This window comes from Nomascus leucogenys, chromosome 8 (genome assembly GCF_006542625.1).
Source record: "Nomascus leucogenys isolate Asia chromosome 8, Asia_NLE_v1, whole genome shotgun sequence".
In the NCBI taxonomy this organism is placed as follows: domain Eukaryota; kingdom Metazoa; phylum Chordata; class Mammalia; order Primates; family Hylobatidae; genus Nomascus; species Nomascus leucogenys.
Window position 1 is genome coordinate 63830433 of NC_044388.1, and position 25470 is coordinate 63855902.

General features: G+C 42.3%; 1 protein-coding gene across 8 annotated transcripts in view; it reads left to right on the forward strand.

Moving 5' to 3' along the window:
* The window catches only part of JARID2 (jumonji and AT-rich interaction domain containing 2), a 277805-nt gene that overhangs the window by 141465 nt on the left and 110870 nt on the right, over nucleotides 1-25470 (forward strand). For 3 of the 8 annotated variants that reach the window (XM_030817334.1, XM_030817335.1, XM_030817338.1), the window contains exon 3: nucleotides 24053-24194. The exons of 2 other annotated variants lie outside the window; for them this stretch is intronic. In XM_030817334.1, coding sequence (XP_030673194.1) covers nucleotides 24053-24194 — 142 coding nt within the window. Of the gene's footprint in view, nucleotides 1-14445; nucleotides 14802-24052; nucleotides 24195-25470 lie in introns of those variants that run through there. 3 more of the 8 variants (XM_030817336.1, XM_030817337.1, XM_030817341.1) reach the window with 2 other exon arrangements.

Genomic DNA, 25470 nt, shown 5'->3' on the forward strand with positions numbered 1-25470 from the left:
GTCTTCTGACTCCAGATACCTATCTATCTCTCCCTCTCCCCCAACCCTCTCCCTCTTCCTCTTCTCCCCCTCCCTCTCCCCCCCCCCCACTTCTGTGTGTGTGTGTGTGTGGGTGTGTGTGTATGTGTGTGTGTTTAAACTGAGGAAAGCCTGTGAAACCACATATCTCGAGTATACCTTGTTGTGACAAGTGTACACATATAACCAAGTGAGCAACACTCCAGTGTAGATGGAGTACCTTCCTATCACCCTGAAAAGGTTCCTCCTTCTCCCTTCAGTACAGTTGACATGTTTGTTTGTTTATTTAGAGACAGAGTCTTGGTCTGCTACCCAGGCTGGAGGGCGGTATAACCTCAAGATCTGGCCTCAGGTGATCCTCCCTCCTCCTGGCACTACAGGTGTGAGCCACTTCGCCTGGCCAGTTGAGGTCTTTAAATGTATTTGCTCGTTGTGGAGTTCCTCAACACCACTGTCTGTATTTTTAAGAGCTGTTATGCTTATGGATGGGTTTATGATGTTTGTCCAGAATGTGCTGGATGTCTGAGAGCGTTGGGGGCTGAAAGTGCCTCAAGGCCAGAGGCCCATGTGCATCCCCTTAGCAGCTCCAGAAGTGGCTTATGTAGGCACAGTGTTTGAATAAGAACCCTGCGACTGGAAAGATGGTGGCATTCTCAGAGTCAGACTGTCTCTTAAACTGGCATCACGGTTTTTGTTCTGAACTGTTGTGTAAACCTGGAGCAGATGGGCTTTGGAGCAGGCTTCATTCTGACTGTCTTCAGTGTCACCTTACTCGTATAGCATGTTAGCCACCACTGTTTTTAATCTGTGAGTATTCGGAATACTCAGCCTGGGTGTGTATTAATATTAATAATTAAAAATTCTGGAGCTAGGGTCCCAGACTTGGCTTTTTTTCCCCAGAGGCACTCTGTAGAGACATCCGTAGGTCATGTCTTTTGCTAGTGCAGTGTGTCTTTAGTTAGATTGAATCCTGTGAGGAGCCCATGATCTCCTTGTCGCCCTTAAGGATGCAAAGACAGTGTACCTGTGGTGGGATGGGATTGCTAATCATATTCTTGTGGCTGTGGTGAAAGTCTGTATATTAGTCAGCTCAGGCTGCCATAATAAATTACCTTAGACTGGGCTGCTGATACAATAGAAATTTCCATTTCTCACAGTTCTGGTGTCTGTAAGTCCAAGATCAAGGTGCTGGCCAGCTGGGTTCCTGTTGAGTGCCCTCTCCTTGGCTGGTTCCTCTGAGTCTTCCTCCTTATGCGAGGCCTCCAGCCCTCTCAGGTCAGAGCCCTGTGCCCTTATGACCTTATTTAACCTTGATCACCTTCTCATGGACCTTAGGGGTTACAGCTTCAACAGAAGACTTTGTGGGGCGCACATTACAGTCTCTGCAGGGCCTTGGACATGGTGACAGTTTTATTCCGTTCCAACTGTAGATTAAATTAACCTCCATGTTAATCTGCAGCATGTTTTCTTTCTTGCTTGTGTGATACTAGAACATTTTCCTGATAAGTCAGGAAACGCTTAGAGCTGTTTAACCTTTGAGAAGCCTGGATGGAGTGACTGCTTTTGAGAGGGGGATGGCAGTTGTGATGGTCCTGGAAGGATGTTTCTGTTGTCAGAGATTATTTGGGGAAGCATTGTGGAATTATTTGTGGACTTTTGAGGTTGAGGGAATCCTATTTGTTTAACAGTAATTCATCTTACCTACCTTTTGTGACTCCCAGCCATTTTTTATTCTTGACGTGTAATAGAATGGAAAGACCCTGCAGGGTCACCAGATAGGGCTTCCTACAGCCAGAGGTGACTTGTTTGTGAATAGGATTTATTAACGTTCTTTATTGTAAAGTGATATTGTCCCCTGCTAGAGAAAGACTTAATGTGTTTTCTAAATCTTCGAATTCTGTGATATGTGTATTTAAGAAGCTTTAATTACTATCAGATTTATTGTAACGGACTAGGGTAGTTTTGCTGTGCTTGTGAATGTCTTAGATCTGATTTCCCTCAAATTTAGAGGGCCCTTTACTTAGATTTTGGAAATAACCTGTTATTACTTGAGCCACATTAAATGTTTAGAGTCCTGTATGGTATATCTTTAAAAGCCAGAAGAGTGATTACTAGATATGCTTTTGGGAAATTACCCTACAGTTCATAAATCCCTTAATTTACAATTTGATTTTTAAGCTCACCTGCTGCCAAATCTCATCTATCCTTCTAGCTTCTTCTATAGGCTTTAAGATGTTTCTGTAGAGTCCCAGATTTAGCTTCTTCATAATTTCTTTCCCAAGGATGATAAAAACAGTACAGGTCTATCATTCAAGGAGGTGTGGGAATGAGGAGAGAAACATGAGCTATTTTATAATGTATTATAAAATATATATATAATTTTTCTACAACAAACTATAATATAAAGTATATAAATATTTTATAATATTTTATATTCACCAGTGACATCCCATTCTTGATTATAAACGGGCAAGGCCAAACCTGTACCCTGCCATTGACATCCAAGGAGAGCTGTCTCTTGTGTTTCAGGGTAACTCATGCCCCGCATGCTTTCAGACCCCATAGCTTCTCTCCCTGACCTGTTTGTTACTAGTGTTCTTGCTTCCTTTATGCTTTGGAGCTAATGGCTGGTTCAGCTCTTTCTGTGTATACACAGAAAGGTTGTCTTCCTGTGTGATCTGCCCTGCCCTTGTCATCTGGGTAATCCTTAACTGAGTCCCTATTTTCTTTTTGCAGATAGGCGGGTGCCTGTTCATCATGCTTGGTACTGCCATCTTGGTGACGGGGAGGGACATGTGCACTGAGGCTCCCAGGCTAGCTTCTAGTGGTCTCTGAAGTGGTAGTTAGTCTCCTTTTAGCTTTCCGTGGCTCTCAAAGTTAATGCTGCCATCTGATACATGAAGGCAGTCCAAGGTCTCCATTTTGCAATCATTTATTTAACTGTCTTTTATATTTAATCAATTTATTTGTTTATTTTTATTTTTTCTGTTGCCCAGGCTGTAGTGCAGTGACGCCATCTCAGCTCACTACAGCTTGCACACAGCGCCCCCAGCAACCCTCCCACCTCAGCCTCCTGAGTGGATGGGACTATAGGCACGTGTCACCACGCCTGGCTGATTTTTAAATGTTTTGGTAGAGATGGGGTGTCATTATATTGCTCAGGCTGGAACACTGTTATTTTTGATAGTCTGCTTCCATCCCATGTGATTGGGGTTTTCACCAAGCGACCCATGCTTTTGAATGCTTATTTGAAAAATAGCATTTTGCCTACTTCGAGAGTGAATTCAGAAGAATGAATCTAGAGTGATCTGTTCCCTAGGGGCTCCCCCAGCAGTGTACCCTCCGTGAGATGACTTTGTTCCTACTGTCATTTGAAAGGGCCTTCCAGTTTGCTCAGTTGGAAAGTGTTACAGAGTTTTAAAGGGTGAGCTGGAAGGCTCTCAGCTGGCACTTTCTGAATCCCTCTGAGGAAAATGTTGGCAAACTCTCCACTCTGCCTGAACTCTTTTCATAAATGGAGAAGCCAGGAGTTGGGAAACCACCACACAAAGTGAGGTCGAACCCTCTGTGGAAACGTGTCATTATCCTAGCTAAGACAGTGGACTATCTTATGGTAATATGATGGTATGGACCCCCTCCCACCCTTTGATGTTTTGATGTTTCAGAGAGCCCTTCAGTTCATCTTCCTACTACCAAAAATAGAAGTGTGTAGTGCAGCAATTTACAGTGTATTTCTATTTTTAACTGGAGAGCCTTTTTTCCATGAGATGCACATGGCTTTTAGTTTCCTTCTTTGACAACTTAAATGAAGAGGGCGGTGCTTGAGTGCTTTATTCAACAGGTGTCCCACCTTCTAAGGAAAGTCCACTTTTTTCACCCCCTGTCTCCTGCCCTTCCCTGTTTCAGAGAACAAGTTTCCACAGTAAGGAGGAGGAGCTTGCCATTGATTTATTCTCATGTTTGTTGTCATGTGTCCACTTGCATTTCAGTCTGATGAAAAACCCAATGTGAATGCGCCATGGAGCTCGAGAGGTTTCCATGCTCCTGAGCTGTCTGACTGCAGCGCCTGTAGCCACTTCTGCCTAGTCCCCAGAGAAGCCTAGATATGGAGAAGAACCCAACAGTGCGTGTTGGTGTGGGGTTCTTTATCCATTCATCGCTGCACTGCCGCACACTCAGGTCAAGCAGGGACGTCCTTCCTAGCTCTGTCCATGTTGTGCAGCCCACGCTTGGTGCTTCTAGCCTTCTGGGGTCTCCCTTTATGGACAAATTCCAAGGGAATAGGTTAAGATTGCCATCAAGTGGCTGTTCTTGGTAGTGGATGTTGACATCCCTGTTGGCCGATTTCTTAGCCCCTCTGTGAGAAACTCTGTCCTTTTGTGGGGGTAGGCAGTTGTTGACAGAGCTCAGGACGTCTCTGGGAACGCAAGCTGGGCTTTCTCATGTGTGCTCTGTAAAACTGAAGGAAGACTGGGTTGTCCTTGGATCCGTGAATACAGACTATCAGAGATTTCCTGGAGAGAATGGCTGGGCATCTACCTCCTGCCAGCTCAGGTCCAGTAGGCCGCAGTCCTCCAGCTCTGCTAGTGGAAATTGTTGAAGGATCACACTGTCATCCCTATAAGTATAGTCCAGGGTCCCACTAAGGGTTCAAAGAACCCACAAACTTGATACCACCATCTGTTTGGTTTGTTTGTTGTTTTCCATCTCAGAAAAAGGGATACTAATTTTTTTTCCTCAGAGGTGGTATTCTTACGATTAATACAGTTGATTTATTTCAGGTTCTTAGTGCCTGGAAGAATGTAAACATTTAAAAGGGTGATCATTATTGAGGCTGTAGATATACATTACCCCATGACTTCCTATTTGTGCTGTAGCTTTGTCATGAAGCAGGACACCTAAGGAACGGTTTTCAAGTTGGTTTGCCCGCTTCCTAGCTTCTGAGTGCCAGTGTCTTGTAATTAGGCCTCACCCTAGGACTGGGCGAGCTGAGAGTGCTGTGGCTCTGACAAGCATGGAAGGAAGGATTGCCTCTCTAGTTTTCCCCAACAAGGCATCCTCAGTGGTGTTGGTGAAAGCTGCCCTGTAGGCGTAGTTGGTGTTAGGTTTGTATAGGAGGGGTACCCCACAGACTATTGGGTTCTGCAGTCTCTGAGGAGCCCCAGCAGAGAGTTTCAGAGCCAGCATATGTGGTATGTAATGGAGGCTAGATCTGTGCCAGCTGGGTCTGCGGGGAGGCCTGAGACAGACAGAGGGGAGAAAGTGACTGTGGGAGAGCATCTGATGGGGACAAGCTCTTAGGGTCAACAAAAGAAAATTCTTAAGGCCTATCTATTTTAGGCAGCTTTTTAGAAATGATAAAGGCTGTGTTATGCAACCATTCACTTTGCAATCTGTCAAATCATATTAAACCAGAATTCCTGGACTGTAGCCATCTCAAGCAATATTGAATGCATCAAAAATTTGATATGTTGGAATGGGCACTGGATCGTAATTCTAGTTCTACCATTAACTGGATGTCTAGGAGCAAATCATGCCTTCACTGGCATCCTCCTTATGTAAAACAAAACACTAGATCTCTGTCCCATTTGGTTTTGTTTCAGTGCTGAGTGGCTTTGGGGTGTTGAAGGCATGCTCCTGCTCTCTCACTTTGGTGGCTCTATCATGCTTTTGGGTCAGGGAAGCATTTGGATGCTTTTGCAGAATGTGGTGGGAAGTGAATGAGAAGTATTCTGGAGGAAATGTGCTCTTCACGGCTACTGACCCTCTCCTTTGGTGTGTGAAGGCACCAATGCAGTGACCCCAGAGTGGTGTGTGTGTGTCTGGAGGTGGCAAAATGTGAGTCCAACTTGGCCTAGGTTTTAGTGGCACTTTGCCCAGAGTATTAGTTGATGATTGCTGTCCTTCCTTTACTGTCAAGCCAGATTAAGGTGGCCTAAAACCATTTCTAATAAAAATCACCCTTTGGGATATTCGTTTGTATATGAAGTTTTTAGTTTTCTGAATAAGCCTGGGGCTCTTTAACAGTTCCAATCTCTGTTTCCCCTTCTCCCCTCCCCTACAAGCTAGACTGGTTACCACCTCGAGCCATCTGCTGCTGAATTTAAGGTGATTTGTCAGCCTGCTGCTGCATTTGCCCCTGAAAAGGATTCACCTTCTGTCCGACTTGCCCTGTTTATGGGGGAGGTGGCGAGGAGGGGGTTCTAAGCTTGTAACAGGGTACAGCAGAGGAATGAGGGACTGCTGCAGACATGGCGGCAGACATGTTGGTCAGCATGGTCAGCAGTATAGGTCATTGCTACCCATTAGAACTGTGTGTGATGTTGGAAACTTTCTGTGTCTGTGCTGTCCTATATAGTAGCCACTAGCTGCCTGTGCTCCTTCAACTTTTGGAGCTTTGCTGTTGTGATTGAGAGACTTTTTTTTTTTTTTTTTTTTGAGACAGGGTTTCGCTTTGTTGCCCAGGCTGCTGGAGTGCAGTGGTGTGATCTTCACTCATTGTAACCTCCACCTCCCAGGTTCGAGCAATTCTCATGCCTCAGCCTCCCAAATAGCAGGGATTACAGGCGCCCACCATCATGATCGGCTAATTTTTGTATTTTTAGTAGAGATGGGGTTTCACCATGTTGGCCAGACTGGTCTCGAACTGCTGACCTCAAGTGATCTGCCCACCTCGGCCTCCCAAAGTGCTGGGATTGTAGGTGTGAACCACCATGCCTGGCCAAGAGACTGAATTTTGTATTTGATTTAGTTTTAGTTAATGTAAAATTAAAAAGCCATGCGTGGATAGAGGCTATCAGTAGTGCAGCCATAGAGACAGGATACGCATGAAATGGTGGTGAAATTCTTCCTGTGTATCCCTATGCTCTGTTCTTGCTTTTGGCAGGAAGTCATTCTGGGTATTCTTTCAACTATCCTCGTGGTGTGTTATGTAGACGATTCTGACAAAGTTAAAAAAAAAATTGATTATTTTACTAAAATGCCTTTTAGTCTTTTGGGCAATGTTAGAATATGTTTGCCCATGGTATCTGTGCCACTATATTGAGAAGATAATAAACTATAACCTAGCAATTTATTGCTGAGTTCAAAATTATCTTTGTCTACCTTTAGTCATTTACCTTATGTAGGTTTTCCCTTAGCTCCACGTAAATAATGTTGGTAGCTCCATCTCATTTCCATCATTGAGTAATTCTCTTGTGATTGACTCTGCTTCTGTGCTGTTGACACAGCCAGTTTCCCTGTGATACCATGTAAATTTTAAAAATTCCTTTCACCATATTACTAAAGAAAGTCATCTGAATTGTGGAAAAATTCAAGATTTCAGAAAACTGTAAAAGATTGCCACTGGAGAAAATACCATAAATGATGTTCCATATTTATCGTTGCAGCACTTGGGTTATTTCTGGTCTTCTCCATGATGTATGAAGCTTTTAAGGAAAATGCCAGGAAGAATATACACGAAATTGTTAACAGTGATTACTGGTATATTGGGACTTGGATGATTTCACTGCGTAAATAAGAGGAGGATTCTAGGTAGTTTTGACATTTATTTAAATGTTTAGTAACAGAATGAGGTTACGTTAGCAGGATATAAAAGGCACATATTTTGAGAAAGACGCAAAACTGCTTTAGTTACAGAAACAAAATCAGCCTCCAAACAAAAAAACAAAAAACTGTAAAATTGTAATTAATAAAGGCCTAAGTATCTAGAAAACATCATATGTCTAGATTTCTGTGTGTTAAATTCAGTGCTCGTGAAATTATATTTCATCTGAAAATCTGAAGATGAGGTCTTCTACTTCCCAGGAATTTCTCATTTTAATCAGTGAGTGCTGAGATCTCATAATTTAAAGTATATGAGCTATTTCTAGTCTAATAATTTCAAATATAAAGAGATGAAGAGTTCTTTGACACATTTGCCTTTCCCAGAGAATGTTGAATGTTAGGTGCATTGTACGTAGGGTGGGATTTCCCAGATAAGAGCACCTCAGGCTTACGCAGCCCTGGATTGGCCTTGAGACACAGCTTACTCTTCAACAGCATAAATGCATTGCGGCATTGTGAGGGTTATTGAGATGAGCAAGGCGAACGCAGTGGCTCATGCTCGTAATCCCGGCACATTGTGCAGCTGGGGTGCCTCGGGAGGATCGCTTCAGACCTGGGTAGCATGGCGAAACACCATCTCCACAAAAAATATAAAAAATTAGCTGGGTGTGGTGGCGCCTACCTGTAGTACAGCTACTTGGGAGGCTGAGGTGGGAGGATTGGTTGAGTCCGGAAGGTCGACGCTGTGGTGAACCTAGATTGCGCTACTCGACCGCAACCTGGGACACAGAGCAAGACCCTGTCTCAAAGCAAAACAAAAGATGAGCAAGACTAAATCTTCTTCTTGAAGGAACATGACAGTTGGGTAAATGTTAGCTTCGTACGTTTTGAAATTATATTGGAGTAGGACCTGTCAAATGGAAAGAGGAGCAGGCACTCTCTAGGCAGAGGAGAGAATAGTCAGAAAAGGGAACAAACAGCATGTGCAAAGGCCTTGAAGCTCCAAGGGTCAAGTAACGCAGAGAATGTGTCAGCTGCCACACAGGGAGGACTCAACCCAGCTACCCTAGCGGCTTCATGCAGTAATTCAGAACCAAAGCATTGCTAATCTGTCTATTGCATGGCCCAGGAAGCCGATGTAGAATAATTTTTTTCTTTTTCTTTTTCTTTTTTTTTTTTTTTTTTTTTGGGAAACGGACATACAATTTAAACCAGTCAAAGAAGTGGCAAAATAATTAAAACAAGCTACATTGAAATTTTTGCTTCTGTCATTAATTTGTTGTATTAACCAACAAAGTAATTATTAGAAGCAAATCATTGCTTCTGTTATTGGTTTGTTAGTATTAATTTCTAGAAATTACTGGATTGTAGATTTGTTAGCCTTCATTTCCAGGTTGCTCTTTTGAAAGATTTTATCAGTTAATCACACTAGCAGCATATGAGGGTACTACTTTTGTCAGAGTCAGAAATTTGAAGAGGTGATTACTCACTCTTCAGTTTTGACCTATCAGCCCTTTGTTTCAATGCTTTTTTGGGGGTGGTAGGGGCACGGAGTTTTTGCTGTTGTTGCCCAGGCTGGAGTGCAATGGTGCGATCTCAGCTCACTGCGACTCCGGGAGTCCTGAATAGTTGGGACCACAGGCGCGCACCACTGTGCCCGGCTAATTTTTTGTATTCTTAGCAGAGATGGGATTTCATCGTGTTAGCCAGGATGGTCTCGATCTCCTGACCTTGTGATCTGCCCGCCTCAGCCTCCCAAAGTGCTGGGATTACAGATGTGAGCCACCATGCTTGGCCTAATTTTGTATTTTTAGTAGAGATGGGATTTCTCCGTGTTGGTCAGACTGGTCTTGAACTCCCGACCTCAGGTGATCTGCCCACATCGGCCTCCCAAAATGCTGTGGTTACAGGCGTGATCCACCGCTCCCAGCCCTTTTCTGAGATGGATTCTCGCTCTGTCCCCAGGCTGGAGTGCAGTGGCGAGATCTCGACTCGCTGCAGTGTCCCTCTCTTGGGTTCAAGTGCTTCCCCTGTCTCAGCCTCCCCAGTAGCTGGGACTACAGGCGTGCACCACCATGCCTGGCTAATTTTTTATATTTTAGTAGAAACAGGGTTTCATCATGTTGGCCAGGATGGTCTCAATCTCCTGACGTTGTGACCTGCCCGCCTTGGCCTCCCTAAGTGCTGGGATTACGGGCGTGAGCCACTGCACGTGGCCTCAGTGCTTTTAATAGACAGTTTTCCTTTCTTCACTATTCCTAAGTAGGTAAACAGCTTTTTTTGTGATTCTGGTTCAATTTTACTTGATACTATTGAGTAATGTTTTCAAAATATTCTGAAAAAGGTTGATCATTCTGTTTGACTTGGCATTATTTCTGTGTTCACCTTCAGATATGTTAAGTATATTTTATTATATGTTTCTTTTTCCAGCCAAAAAGCCAACAATATATATTGAACCAAAATTTGAGTGTTTTATTACCATGAATGCATGTAGGTAGCCCTGTATGTTTACAGTGTAGCATAAACCCTTTTACTTGTGTAATTAATGTGCCCAACACCAGTGTTGTCCTTATTTCCATTTAACAGGTGAGGAAACTGAGGCAGAGAGAAGTCTTATGATTTTTCTTAATCATTCTTAATCATAGCTGTGTGTGTTATGATCCACTAAGGTTTTTAGTGCAAGGTGTTTATCAAATAAGTATTTTTTAATTTAAAAAATTCATGTAGAATACAGTAGTCCTCCCATATCCACGGGATGCCTGAAACTGTCGCTATTACCAAACCCTATATATACTGTGTTTTTTTTCTTATGCATAAATACTGTGCAGTGCAAATCATTCACGTCCTGGGGGCAGGATAGTACAAGGTTTCAGCATGCTACACAAAATGGTGTGCAATTTAAAACTTATGAATTGTTTATTTTGGGGATTTTTAAATTTAGTATTCTCAGACCTTGGGTGACCATGGCTGACTGAAACCTTGGAAATCTAAAACCCAGATAAGGAGGGCTACAGTGTTGTCTTTTTTGATAGCTTCTGAATTGGAACGACCACTTTAATTGTAGCATTAACAACCCAGTTAGTTTCACGAGTTTGCCTACCGTCACCCAATCCGGGTCACCCTGCTATGTTCTTCTAATTATTGGTATTATTTTATAATTGTACGGTGTGGCCTTGTCGACGTGTTAGCTATCGGGCCAGCCACATGCATTACAAAGTTCAGCAGTGTTGGTGTGTCAGGAATTACCAAGCCTTCTTGGAAAGCGTTCAAGCCAGAATCTGTGTGTACCTAATTCTGGTTGGTATAGTGCCAGTGTATTAACTTTTATTTCAATAAAATTCCAACAGGTAATATTTATTATTACTATACTGCTGCCATAGAGTGCCCACACTTTAATGATGTTTTTGAAAGTCAAATATTAGCATAGTAGATCATCTTTCTGCATTAATTTTTATCACACCCTATGTGATATGGTCAATACTACGTAATTTCATCCATATAACACAGAAATATCATTACAAATACATGGCTAATGCTGTGTGACCATTAAAATTCTATATTATGTGAAATTCTCTGGCACCATAACCTTGTACTCTCTTCTATCACACGACAATCCACACCACCCTACCCCTCCTTTGCGATTAGTAGTTTTGGGGAAATTATTCATTGCATGGTACTGAAATACCAAGGCACCAACTGGGGTTGGTCCTGGGGTTGAGGTGATAATTAGGTGGATGGCAGCCGTGAACCCGGTTGGCTGCATAGAATTACTGTGAATATGAGATCCCTTCTGAAAATTCTGACTTCTCCTGAATTAGAGTTAGTAGAGTTCCTTGGTCTCTCTTGTGACGTGTTATAGAAGGTCTTTAAACATTTTGGGATTACAGTGGTAACATTACTGGTGCAAAATCAAAAGTTGACACCTGCTTTGGAAACTGATTTGCCATTCAACTTGTAAATTTGAACATTTGCATATCCAAGGATATCTACCACTTCCAGTCCCAAATATTATCTAAGGAGAAACTCTAGTGCATGATTTCCTGGAGACTCGCAGAGAGGAATTGCAACATGGTTCATGATAGCAATAAACTAGAAGCGCTGTAGATGCCCTTGGACATGAGAATCATGGTGGAATACCCACCATTCATCAGTTGTGTAGTATTAGAAATAATCCATTGTGTAATAATGAAAATGGATAGGCAAGAGATATAAGCAAGGCCGTGGATGGATCTTAGTAACTTGATGTTGAGTTGGAAAAAGCCCAATTCCCATTGGAACCTGTTTTGTAAAGTTTATAATCAAATGCGGTGAAACAAAATGCTATTTATATATGTTTATGTTACAATATAAAAAAGCACATAGGCAAGGCTTTAGGTTGTGTTTGAGTAGTTGGGTTTGGCTGCAGGTTCACAGATATTCTTTATATCCTTAAAAATTAAAGTGGATTGATTATTCAGAGGATTTTCGTTTAAGATTTATGACTTGCTCTGATATTTCACTATTGAAACTTAGATGGTGGTGCCTTCATCCTGTTAATGAACATGGATGGAGCCAAGAAAAGTTCTTCCCCAGTCTTTCCACCCTCTCTTCTTTCTTGTCTTTAAATATTGTAAGTTGTGTTGGTATTCCTAAGCTGAACCTATTTCTTAGTGTTATTCTTGGTCTTCCAGAGGATGCTGTGAGTCTAATATGGTAGTTTGCATGTTTCTTCTTTAGTAGGGGACCAACATTTCATCTAAACAGTCTAAAACTTATGGCCATTTACAACGGAGAGTTTTGTTAAGTCTCCTTCCCGGCCTCACAGACACAGGACTGACTTGCATGTACTGTATTTTAGGAAATATTGCCTGCATGATCAGGAAGTAATGACGACGGTGAGGCTTTTCTTATTTCTTAAAATTTAAATACCCATTTCTCTTTAGTTGACTAGAAGAGAAGGAAGCAGTGGAGATAGTAAAGGGGCAGATAGTGTTTTATTAGTGCTGATGCCTGTGTGCACTCTGAGTGTTTGAGTGACAGAACTGGGGGTGTTCAGGAAAACCACTAATCATACGTGATTGTGAAACTTCATTTCTGGCCAACTGTTTATGTCTCGGCATTTCTACTTTTCTTACCAACCTTGCTGAGAATTAGCATACATCAGAATATCTGCCTCAGGTCTCCTTTCCAGTTCTCTGCTATGGGTGCTGTTGATCATTGAAGCAGCCAAAAGACATGTCCCAGTAGAAGGAAGAGGAAAAAGGCCAAATAGTCATCCCCTGAATGTTCTTTAATGGACTCTGTATGACTTACGCTGTGGTGGGGAGCATGCCAAACACTTGTTCACTGTTAACAGGAACATGCTGCACTGTGGAGCACTAAATAAGGGTCTGCTGTGGGGGCTCACCCTGGCAACCATTGGAGAGCAACTCTTTTCCAGCCTTCTATGTTCTGTACGGAATTGTATATTGAGGTTACCCCACCCCTTCTTCCCCAGTGCCACTGGTTTCTCGGATAGCCTCCTGTCTGTTGAGACATAGGAGCTAGCTCTGTGACCTTTGCTAAGAGACAAACTTGGTTTTAGCCACAGTTACATCATCTGCGAAGTGGGGGAATTGTAGTAGAGTATCTCTGAGGCCCTATATATAATTATGATTTTAAAGTGGTGGATATCAAATAGACACTAAGGAGGACCATCATCTAGCTTCCTGATATCTGTCTGTGTGTGCGTGTTTATGTGTATGTATGTATATATTTATGTTTATATATTTTTGATGTAAGAAGTTCTGGCATGTTTATGAGCTTTAGTTATTCAGCAAACAAGAGTTGGTCATTGTGGAGAGAATACCCATTTGGCTTTGATTGCCTGCTTGCCTGGGTGACTTTGCTCTTGAGCAAAGTTGACATCTACCTTCAGGGTTTTTGTGAGGTATAAATAAGTTACTGTGTGTGAAGTATTAGAACCCAGAAGGGCCTCGTTAGATGGTTCAACAACTAGGAAACAAGAAACTGAAAGTATTAGTAAGGCATGTTTCCAGTTCCTCTGGATGCATCTGAGGAAAACTTCCAGTGCCATGTCGACTTGGCCACCATCTTCCTCTCCTTGGAAGGGCATGAAGAGAAGCGTGTGGTAGTGTTGAGAGCATGTGTTTTGGACATTATCATTGCTGGTTGAAGTTCAAAGGCTTCAAGAGAATTGACTTTAAAAATCAAAAAGCTATAACATATGAAAGGAGATGTGTACTTCAGTTGTCTGAGGCCAGGGAGCTGGCCAGCCCTCAGTTGGACTCCTGCCTTTTTCACCCCTCCCAGCAGCTGCCAGACCACAGAGCCGGTTTTGTGAAAGATCCTCAAGAAACAATGAGAGAAAACAGCTTCTGTTTGATTAGATTAGATCAATTTATGTGCCTCGGGGAGGGGCCTGCGCAGGGCAGGGGGAGGGGTGCCCCTGTGTTGTTGGTGGGGGCAGCGGTGGCCCATGCGGTCACTTCATAAGTAATGAGGCTCCGTGGAAGCTGGAATCAGTGGAAGGGGGAGGGCGGGCTGCAGGAGGAGCATGTGGAAAGAGATTTCTGCAGTCTGTCTGGAGAGCTGCCCAGGTTTCCCAGCCAAAAAAACAAATAAAAATAAATAAAAGGCAAGTGCTGAATGACACAGATTATGATATTAAAAAGGGATGCCATTGAAACTGCGCCCTGGAGTCCGCTGTCCGTGGGGGTGGGGTGTGCTTGGCAATGGGGTGGGGGCATCTGACCGGCTGGGGACACAAAAGTGTGCACAATTAAACTGTGAATGTCCCCCTCCCCCCCATATGTCAGAAATGCTATACTTCGGATTTGTCTGCATTGCAGGTTGGGGAAATGGCAGGATGAAAAGCTAGTGGCTCTTTTCCTTTTTCTCATTTTAATTTATCAGGGTTGGGGGAGCCAGCCGGAGACCCCTCCTCTTTGGTGTTCGATTCCCTCCCATGCACATAAATAACCTTCTCTCCTGGCTGCCTCCCCTCCCCCTCGGCCCCATTGCTGTTCTGGCCGTCCTATTGCCGCGCGGAATCTGCACTGCCGCTTGCTTATTACGTACAGGGGAGGATTGTTGACAAGTGCTCCGGAGCCTGCCTCACTGCGCTCTTCCTCCCTCCCTCCCTCCCTCTGTCCTTCTTCCTCTCTGTCTCTGCAATGATCCGGCTCTGAGGATGGCTGCTCCACGGGTCTGTCAGGTGCAGTTTTTGGTGGCTTATCTTGAGGAACCTGGGATAGAAGGTCTGTTCCTATAAATAAAAGACAAACCAAATAGCTCTAGATTTGTTTCAGGCTGGTATGGCTTTTGTTGGAGAAAAAGGCCTTTGTGGGTTTCCCTGCTGGGGTCCTGATTAAATCCATTGTGGATGGCAAGGTGCTATATATATATGAGAGACTATGTAAAAAGTGTTGCGATTTGCTTAATATTAATATTCTTTTAGCTTTGATATCCTCCCTAGGGGCAATGGTGGCTCCTGCAAAGGCACTGTGGAAATTTACAAGAGAGAATTAATGTCGCTCTTAAAGCATTAAGCTCTGTTGACCATTTTGGCCAAATCTGCAGTTTCAATCAGGCTTGTATGAATTTAGACATTTCTCTGGAGACTGAATGCCATCCAGCTATAGCTGGTCCCTTTTATTTTATTACCAATTTATCTGATCATTTCCCAGCATTTAAAAATAAATGTTTGATTAAAGTTAATTAGTTCATCCTCACCATAGCTCTGGTTTCCTTCATAAACAGCATGTTTGCTTTCATTTCCATTAATCCTTTCTTTTTCTACCTCTATCTTCTTTCCTTGAAAGATGGAGGAAACTGAGGCATGCAAATAGATCCTGAGACCTGAAGTGGTTCTGGATTGAGACCTAAAAGCTTTAAACTTCGAGTGCTCTTGATTCTTCCGAATTTCGTGCATTAATTCATGTCTGTATTACTGTCTGTAAACACAGATGAATTTGAGGAACCTTCAGTGTTTGGTGCCTCAAATCTTAGCAGATTCCATGGCCACATTCCTATAGTACTGCTTTCTGTACTGCTTCCATTCATTATATTTCAGTAGTGGAAAGAATGCTGCTCTGGGAGGCAGTAGGCCTTTCTGAAGTTATTTGTTGTCAGCAGGTTTTTTCTTTTTTTTTTTTTTTTTTTAACTTTGAATGGACTACTTAATCCTCTCTGAATATATTCATTTGAAAAGCAGGAGGGCAGTTGATTTCTTGATATGTGAATGAGGTAATAAGGAAACTGGGGAACTACTGTCCCTCCTAGTCATGCTACAAAGAAAACAGAACTTAGAACTTCCAAGAGATTCCTTTTATCCTAGGGAATGAAGGCAGCCCAGAGAGGTTTAAGGGCAAAGGGTGTGGCTGTTTATTTATCTACAAATTATGGTGTCAATCAGGACACAAAGTTTGTGGAGCTTTGCCCATTTATCATTACAGATTAGTACAGAAACCGATAACTTTATGGCACTTGTCGATTGAGTTAAAGCAGCAGCTTTGCCTGTCTTTGGAGAGCCTGGCTCAAATTGGATACCTGGTTTCTTTTGGTACCTTACATTTGTGGGGTAAAGATGACAGGAAGCTTTAGAGACCTAAGTACATACACACTTGTAATTACTTGAAGGTAGAAGAATATCATTAGCTATCTGTAAACATGCTGTGTTCATGGACATCTCCCTTTGAGAAGTGCAAATTCTGTGAGATGAGAAATCAAATTTGGGCCTGTTAGTTTATCTGAACACAAGACTTTCCACATGTTGGGCTCATTTATCTGTCTTAGAAAAATTCTCAAAAAAAAAATGCCCTTGTGTTTCCGTCTCCTTCATGTGACTGAGTTCCCTTGCTCTGCAGTGATGCCATTGTTCTGCCGCTCATGGTTACACATCAGCCTAAGCCCACTGTTGCCTTGAGTCAGTTTTCTTCTGTAGGCGGCTTTTGACCTTGGAGGTGGTCAGTTCTGGGCCCTCTGTGGCGTGGAATTCTTTTCATGAGCTGATAGAAGCTCGAGTTGCATATCCTAGGGGATTCCAGGGATTTATGTTTTGGTGGGTATTTATAACTGGGTTGTCTGGTGGGTGTGTGTTTGACTGGGTTGTCAGTGTAAAATTAAAAGGGTGTTGAGATGAAGTGTGGACCCAGAGCAGTTACGGCCTGGGATAGAGTAGTCATGGGATTGAACAGAAAACTAGAACTGCTGATTGCAGAGCATCGCGGGTGTTTATAATTCAGTCATTATTATTATTCTAGGTACGGTACTTGTTCTGATTGTTATAAAGGTCATATTAAGGATGAAGAAGGAGTGAAGAGGGGAAGAGAGTAGGGAGGATGAGCCCTTGCCCAAAGAAGTAACAGGGAGTTGTGCCAAAATGAGCGGTACATTATGTTCACACTGGTGATCATCAGAGTTTAAATAGCTTCTGGGCTGGTTGGGAAATCTTTCCTGAAGATCACAGCTCTTTGTTTTTGTGAGAGGTTTTGTGTTGAATAAAGTTAAACTGTCAGCCTTGTTGTCTATTTTTATTTATTTTTGTTGGATACTCTCAGTGAGCAATGTTTTCTGTCCCCCTGGGATTGTTGGTTAGGATGTGCGAAGGGCAGGTCTTTTGTCTTTTGGTGGTTCTTACTCATTTGGGGTCTAGATAGCAAGAATAGGGCCCATTCTAGTAGTTGCAGTGTTCTGCTTACCTCTTCCTCTGAGGAAATAGGAGATGTCTGCTGGGTTTGTTCCTTTGTAGCTCAAGGCATTTATTGCCTTCTGGGGCCCAGGGTCCCATCTATCTCAAAGGTAGTCATTTACTTGGTTCTGAAATTGGAAAAAAAGGATGGAGTCAGGCATTTTCCTTATCTACCCAGTGACCCAACTTTTCCATGTTAATAATGAACACCATGTCAGGTTTTAGTATCTAACACTTTCTCAAAAAATTGTGCATGCAAAAGAGGTGTAGATTGTTGAAGGTGTGTCGTGGGGGTGGATTCTTGTGGTGGTGAGCTCTTGTGAGATTGTTGATTTACAAATCAGTATTTACATCTGTTTTTGGAGGGGTTAAATGTAACAAAAATATGTCCCCCGCGTCCAACTATTTATCCTCCCCATCCCTGCCTTCATATCTTGGGACTGTTTTAGGGAGTGATGGATGGGGGTGGTTTTGGATTGTCTTTTCTTGACCCAAATGGGAAATCTCCATAGCTGATTTGACAGTAGACAAAGGGGAGCCCTAGTAGCCTCAGGGGCTGGTCTCATGAAAGAAAGGGATAATTATTTTCCATAAGCCGAGGTATGAAACCACTTTCATTTGCGCCTCCTTGACCACAAGTGTGCCACCGACATCATGCCTCATGACTGGCATTTGTTCTCAGTCATACCAGCATGTTGATCTGGTGAGCATGTCAGTGGACAAGCCTGGGCTGTGCTCTGCAGACCCTGCGGCCTGCTCGCCCCTCTCCCTGGAGCTCTGTGCTCCATTGGAAGCTTCACATGCTGACCCGCATGTGTACAGGGATGGGCAAACTCCATGTTCATATTGAACATGCCAAGCAGGCCCAAAGCCAAATCTGCCCTGGCATCGGAATGCCTACCCTGCTTAAAGAGCAATTCATTTTTTTTTCTCTTTGCAAAACCTGAGTGAATGTAACATTTATTTTTCACTATCAGTGGCAGCAAACCCTGCATTCTGATGACCTCAGAGAGGGCCCTACCTCAGCCATGGGGGCTGCTTTTATAATTTTTCTATCAACTTAAAGTGCTGCGTGTGTGCACACCCACACACACACACACCCACACACACACACACACACACACACACACACACACACACAAATTGCTGCTGAAAATGAAAGCTCTCTTTGGATGCTTGACTGTTTGATATGTAATGTGATAACCTTGTCTCACAGTGACAGGGTGACAGACGGCATTGGCTCTATAATACAGAATTACCTTTTGTGCATCTTTTCTACAACAAAGCTAAATACATTGACTCACCCTAATATGCTAATGACTTTGGTGTGCTCCAGATGTTTTAGAAGCCCTGGAACAGCCTCAAAGCCCTCCTCGTTTTTCCTTTCTTTTTAACCCTTCTTTTGGCATTGCTTTTGTGGAATAGAGCCATTGGCTTTTCCTTTGGTTTTCTATTGTCATGTATGTGTAGCTAATGAGACAGGACCGGTAAAACTTCTTTGTGTCTAAAACATCATAAAATGATATAGACTGCATGCTCTAGTCCCCCCCCGCCCCCCCGCTTTTTTTTTCCAGATATTAGAAAAGAGTTGTCTTCTGTCCATACATCTGTGTTCTGAAATCTGTCGTTCTCATCCGTTGCTTTAGAAGTTCCTTCAGCTAAAGGAATCTTTGGCCTAATTTGTGTTTCAATTTTCCCAACGCCCATCATATAAGGCAAGAGGGAGAGAGCCATACACTAGTATCTCCAGTTTCCAAGAACAACAGGAATTCCTGTTCCATTTTGATGCTGCTGTTCCACACTCAGAAAGAAGCCTGTTTTGTTGTATTGTTTTGTGCGGTCTTTTCATTTCTTGCTAATTTGGGAGATGGGGTGAAAAGCTCCTGAATGTGCAGAGCTGCTGATGGCAGGGTTCTGTTGTGTTCAGTTTCTTTAGAGTTCTCAGCTGCACAAATGGACACTGCCTTGTGGCTAAATGGTCTTGGATCCTAGACGCACTTCTCCTGTCAGCTGATGGTGACTAGCTGAGGTTGCAGGCACAGTAACCAAGCTGCCTTTACTGCAGTGATTTACAATTTTCAGCTCATATTTATTGCTTTTGTGAAAGACAATAGACATGGTTTAATTTAAGTTCAACCTACTGAATATTAATAGAGGAGAACAAATGCTAATGGGATAGACTGAATCTTTGGGCCATTCATTCAATTTCCTCTGTTTAACCTCCTCTCCCCAACAAAGGTTTGTGTTGGTTGGGGTGGGGGAGGTGGTTGGAAAAATAAAAACGGTTTGAGTGTGTGAAGGAGGGGATGCCATTTCATTATTTTTCGTTGACTAAAAATAATAATTTTAACAATTGGTGGCAGGGCTTTGTTAGGGGAGAGAAAAGGCAGTACATTAGCTTGGCTAATGTTATAATAATGGCTCTGTTGCCCTGTGGCATCATACTCCATCTTGCTGACCTGGCCCTCCTGGATTGGGCAGGCTGTATGATTGGGCTTAAAACATTCAAAATGAAATGTGGTAGTCAGTACAGGGGAGATTGGTCGCCGGCGCGGGGGTTAGATAAGGAAAAAGCCCAGGTTTGTTCAACCATGTAGGCTGTCTGACTATAAATAAATGTAAATGTTTTCTGGGCTGATATATACAGAATGGAAGTACTCAAATTGAAAAAGTTGATCACGTGCAGAATAAAGTCAGTCTTGCGCCTTCATAAGGGCCAGTAAAATCTATGGTCCTGGCCAGGCGTGGTGGCTCACGTCTGTAATCCTAGCACTTTGGGAGGCTGAGGCAGGTGTGTATCACAAGGTCAAGAGATCAAGACTGTTCTGGCCAACATGGTGAAACCCCGTCTCTACTAAAAATACAAAAATTAGCTGAGCATGGTAGTGAACACCTATAGTCCCAGCTACTCAGGAGGCTGAGGAAGGAGCATTGCTTGAACCTGGGAGGCGGAGGTTGCAGTGAGCCAAGATTGTGCCACTGTGCTCCAGCCTCATGACAGAGTGAGACTCTGTCTCAAGGTGGGGGGTGGGGGGAGCCTATGGCCCTTTAATTTGTATAAAGGCAGTTCCTTATGTATGGGCCCCATTTTATGAACCTGGGACGTGAATGCGATTCTCTTTTAGTTCAGGTACTCATTGCAGTCCTCAGAATGGTGGAAAACTTTGGAGTTCTCGGAAGATTTAGTTTGAGGGCCTGGAACAATGGAGTCAGTACTTTGATTTCTTTCTGCTCAGTCATGCCTTATCAGAGTAGCCTTATCTGTTTTGCATTTTGCTCACATAAAATCGTTTAATATTCCTAGGTATTTTTCATGCGTAAAATCTCTTCATAAAATTACCCCTAATTTGTACTTAAACAATTGATTTGCAGGGTGAGAGGGTAGTTGGGGAGAACATTACACATCTCTTTACGTTTATGCTTCTTAGACATGCACTTTTTTTCCAACCTGTTACTTTTTTGAGTCTCTATTTGTCACGTTAGCTGATTCTTGTAACTTTGTGACATTTTGCAGGCAAGCGTCTTTTTTTTTCGGCAAAATTATTGATAAAAGGTACATGAGGCCATGTGCGGTTTTCACGCCTGTAATTCCACCGCTTTGGGAGGTCGAAATGGGCAAGGATTACTTGAACCCAGGAGTGTGAGACCAGCTTGGCAACAAAGTAAGACCCCATGTATAAAAAAAAGAAAAAAATTAGTGGGGTGTGGTGATGCACACTTGTAGTCCCAGCCATTCAGGAGGCTGGCTTGAGCCTAGGAGGACTGCTTGCACCTAGGAGGCTGAGGCTGTTGTGAGCATGTCACTGCACTCTAGCATGGGTGACATAGCAAGACCTTGTCCCCCCGCGCCCACCCCCCCCCAAAACAAAAGTCCCCAGAGCAGCCAAAGCAGCATTAGTGTCACCTGGGAATGTGTTAGAACAGGGGACACTTGGGGGGTGATTCGCATGCATGCTCAAGTTTGAGAAGCACTTCTCTTTTCAGTCACCCAGATTCCTTTTGTCAGGAGGACAGAAGCAAAGCTGTCATCAAAAAGCTTAACTTTCTTACTTAACTGCTAAGTCATTTGTTCAGTCATTCTTTCATGCATTCACCTCTTATTCAGCTAAGACTTCAGCTGCTGTTACATACCAAAGGGTATAGGAACCCTTCCCAGTCTTCCTGAGCTGCTCCTAGTCCTTGTTTAGTTAGTTTTTAATACCAATATAGCTCTTCTTCCTCCTTGTCCTCTTCCTCCATCCCCACTCTGTGTTTTTAGGCTTACTGCAAATCCCAACTTTCTTCTTGTTTTGGTATTGCAAGCTTGCTGGCTGGCTCCATTGGCTCACTCGTTATCCTCTCCATCACTTTCTTTTCTTCACTTATTACTGAGTGATGCATATGTCTGTGTTTGTCTCTCTCCTAATTTTAGATTTTGATTAACCTGTATCCCCAGTGCCCTGGCATATAGTATTTGTTAAGTAAATGAATGGATAAATTCAGAATTGATCCCTTTTTTTGCCTTCTGTGCTTTATTCTCCATTATGTTATTCCCACCTTGTGCTATTGAAAAAAGGAAACTTCAGGACAGGTGCAGTGACTCATGCCTGTAATCCCAGCATTTTGGGAGGCTGAGGTGAGTGGATGCCTTGAGCCCAGGAGTTTGAGATCAGCCTGGGCAACATGGCGAAACCCTGTCTCTCTACAAAAATTACAAGGATTAGCTGAGCCTGGTGGCATGTGTCTGTGGTCTCAGCTGAGGCAGGAGGATTTCTCCAGCCCAGGAGGTCAAGGCTGCAGTAAGCTATGATTGCGCCACTGCCCTCCAGCCTGGGCAACAGAGCGAGATCCTATCTGAAAAGCAAAAAGAAAAATTTGAACTCAACCAAGACGATACATATTTACGATGTGCATCCTCTTTTTTTCCTTTTCAGTTTTACATCTGGCTCTTTAACCAGCATTTTTATTTTCAGTTTTCTACCCGTTTTCTCTATGGTAATTTATCCATCTTCTCTTTTTACAGATAAGATAAATATTATGTTCCTTGGCCAACTCTAGTCTCAGTTAAATGTCATCTGTATCCTAATTGGGTGGGGGAGGGGATCCCCCACTCGCATCGTGACACTACTAATGTGCTCTGAGTGCTGATCAGTAAAGATGTTATTTAAACTACATACGTAACTTTAGTTTCTGCAGTCACACTCAAAAGAAGTAGGTGAAATAAATGTTAATATATTTGATTTTACCTAATCCAAAATATTTCCACAATTAATGTAACATTGTCAACGACATGTTACATTCTGATATTAAATTACCATTAAGTACAATTAAAATTTATTTTCTTATCCACACTAGGCATATTTCAGGTGCTCAGTAGCTGCACATGACTCGTGGCTACTGTAATGGAGAACATGGCTTCAATCTCTGAAACACTGGCCATGCTTTTATCCTTGGATTCTTAGATTTCCATACAGTTGTTTCCTTCTCCCCTCACAGTGCAGATTCCCAGCATTTTCTTTGGGGGTTTTTGTATGTTTCTATTTCTGTATTGTAGTCACAACTCTTAAAGCCTCATTAGTCGAAGTGAATAACCGTGTGTTTTATTTTCAAGCTTATGTTATCACTCATACTCTGAATGATGTAAAAATAGATAACTGGGGAAATGCAAGCAGAAACAAGCCAGGTCCCAGGGCTTTGTTGATGTGTACTATGTTCATTCAGAATGTTTATATATTTTTAATCAAATACATAGAACACTGTGTTCTACATAGTGTTTAGTACAACTAACAGAAGTCACTTTCTGAGATACTTCAGTCGCAAAGACTTAGTACAGAGAAATGAAGTGTGCATAAAATTGGTGGAAGGACTAGAAGAGCAAAAATCAAGGGGCCACTCTGTATTTTTGGCTTCAAGATCAAGCACCATAAAACTGCAGATGCTGTGCTAGCAGTGCTGCTACTGCCCAGCTCTGGTTGCCTTCGAGGGTTGTGACTAGACAGTGGACAGCGGGTCGAGTCGCTGTGGACATGTGTATGAGTGGAAGCTTCTTGTTGACAGAACTTACATTGATGTAAGGAACTCTGAGGCTTTTTTATTCACCCGTTTCCCTATAGTGTGACCTTACTGCTGGTTAAAATACTTCCATATCAGTTAGTACATAGCTGCTTTTTAGAGCCCCCAAGGGCCTGCAGCTTCTATCCACATTTTGGTTACTAAAAGCACATCCATGAGCACCAAGACTCCCCTGCTTATCATCTGCTATCATAGAGAATCTTTATCCTTTGAGATGATCAAAGGCAAATCTGGTTACAATCTAATCTTATAGATGGCTATGAAGAAAAACAAGTGGAGTAGTATTTCTAGTTAATATCTAAGATGTGGCTACAAAGATAAGGATGCCTTTTCTTGTGTGGCAGGTACTGGTTCCTGCAGGCAATTCCAGAAAGGATTTTCAGTATCTGTAGAGTCAATATTTACCACTTCAAGAGTGACTAGTTTGATAACAGATACTCCTTTCTTTCTTTCAACCCTTTAGCTGCAAAAGATGTTTATGTACTCTTTAAAAACGAATCCTAAAGTATAGTATTATAATTCCAAATTTCTGGTCAAATTTCTTACTGTTGAAATTGTTTTCCTCTTAGGCATTTCACTCTCTTTAAAGGTCTCAAATAGAATGAGGTTTTACTTTTCTCCACCCATTCAAAAGGGATGTGTGCTTTTAAATTCTCTTCTATCTACATTCTTGTCTGTCTTCATCAGCGTTGTGTAGGGTTAACTGTGGTAAAGTGCTGCCTCCTGATGTGATGTATTTAAGTGTTTGTCCCCTTTTCTCACCTGTAGGGCTCCTTGGTAATGACCAGTCTAAGGGATTAGGACCAGCATCAGAACAGTCAGAGAATGAAAAGGACGATGCATCCCAAGTGTCCTCCACTAGCAACGATGTTAGTTCTTCAGATTTTGAAGAAGGGCCGTCGAGGAAAAGGTTAGTACCCAAGGCTGAAAATATTGGTACCTTCAACCAGGGACTGCAAACTCAGCTGCCAGTTTTCACCACATGATAATGTGAGCCCATTCACCCAATCTCTTGATTTTCATAGAGGAGCCAGAATTATGAGGTTTCGTATCAAATGTCTTGCTTTCTAAGTATTGTCTAATAATTAAAAATGGAAAAAAAAGTGCTCTGGACTGACAGCACATGTTCCTGCTGGAACAGTTAGCCAAAGAGTTGCCAGCTTGTAATGCCTGTCTTAACTGTTCATTTTAATTGATTCTCAGCAGCAGTCATCTTGAGGAATATATATATTAGGTGATGTTTTGCCACTTCTGAAAAGAGATCTTTCTAAAAATTTGAAGAAGTAAATGTGGTGTTTCTGAGACGTTTTTTCCTTGTCAGGAAAGCTGAAATTACACTGTGTATTTTTAATCCCTTGCTGTTTTACCAAGTTCCAAGTTAGTAGCTGTGGAATTGGTGCTTAAAACTTAGAACAGCAGTTATTTTTATGTGGCTTTCCTAAATAAGCTTAAGATAGTTTGGTAAGGAAGTTGGCTTTAGTAGTTTGATAACAGTTTGTGGTCAAACAGTGGCAGTGACGTTTTATAATAATGATTTTACTTGGGTGTTTTTGAAACCCTTTGCCTAGTATCTACCCTACTTCATACCTGATATGTTATTTCCTTTTTTTCCCTCTTAGAATTTATATTTCCCTTTGTTCTCTTTATGTTTACCTGGATGATTAGCTTCATGACTTTTTCTTAGAATTTGTTAGTTTCGGAGATTGAAGGAAAAGAAAAAAAAAAATCCCCCTTGTCTGCTCATCTCTGTTTACTCATTCTGGAGAATTTACTTTTCAGAAACAATCTACATGTATCTAAGGAAGAACAGAGTAGAGTGAAAAATTAAGAGAAAAGGACAAGATTAGCCATGTGTAGATATTTAAAATTCCTGTTTTCAGGTCTGAAATTTGAGATGCATAGCTCAAAGTCTTTATTTTCTCCATCATGAGGTGTCGTCTTTTAAATACATTGAATCTGTATTCTTCTCTCATTTTCTCTTCATCCTCAGCACTTTGTCTTAGAAGATGTCATAAGATTCGTTATTAGTATAGTTAGGATCTTCCCGTGTACTGAGCTTTGTATGTCACTCCTTTAAAAAGAGTGTCTCAGTGATGAACCTGTTATGTTACAGATACTCCATAACAAACATTCCCCTGTTCCAGTTTAAAGCGTGAATTATCACAAGAGAGTGATTTTAAGGATGT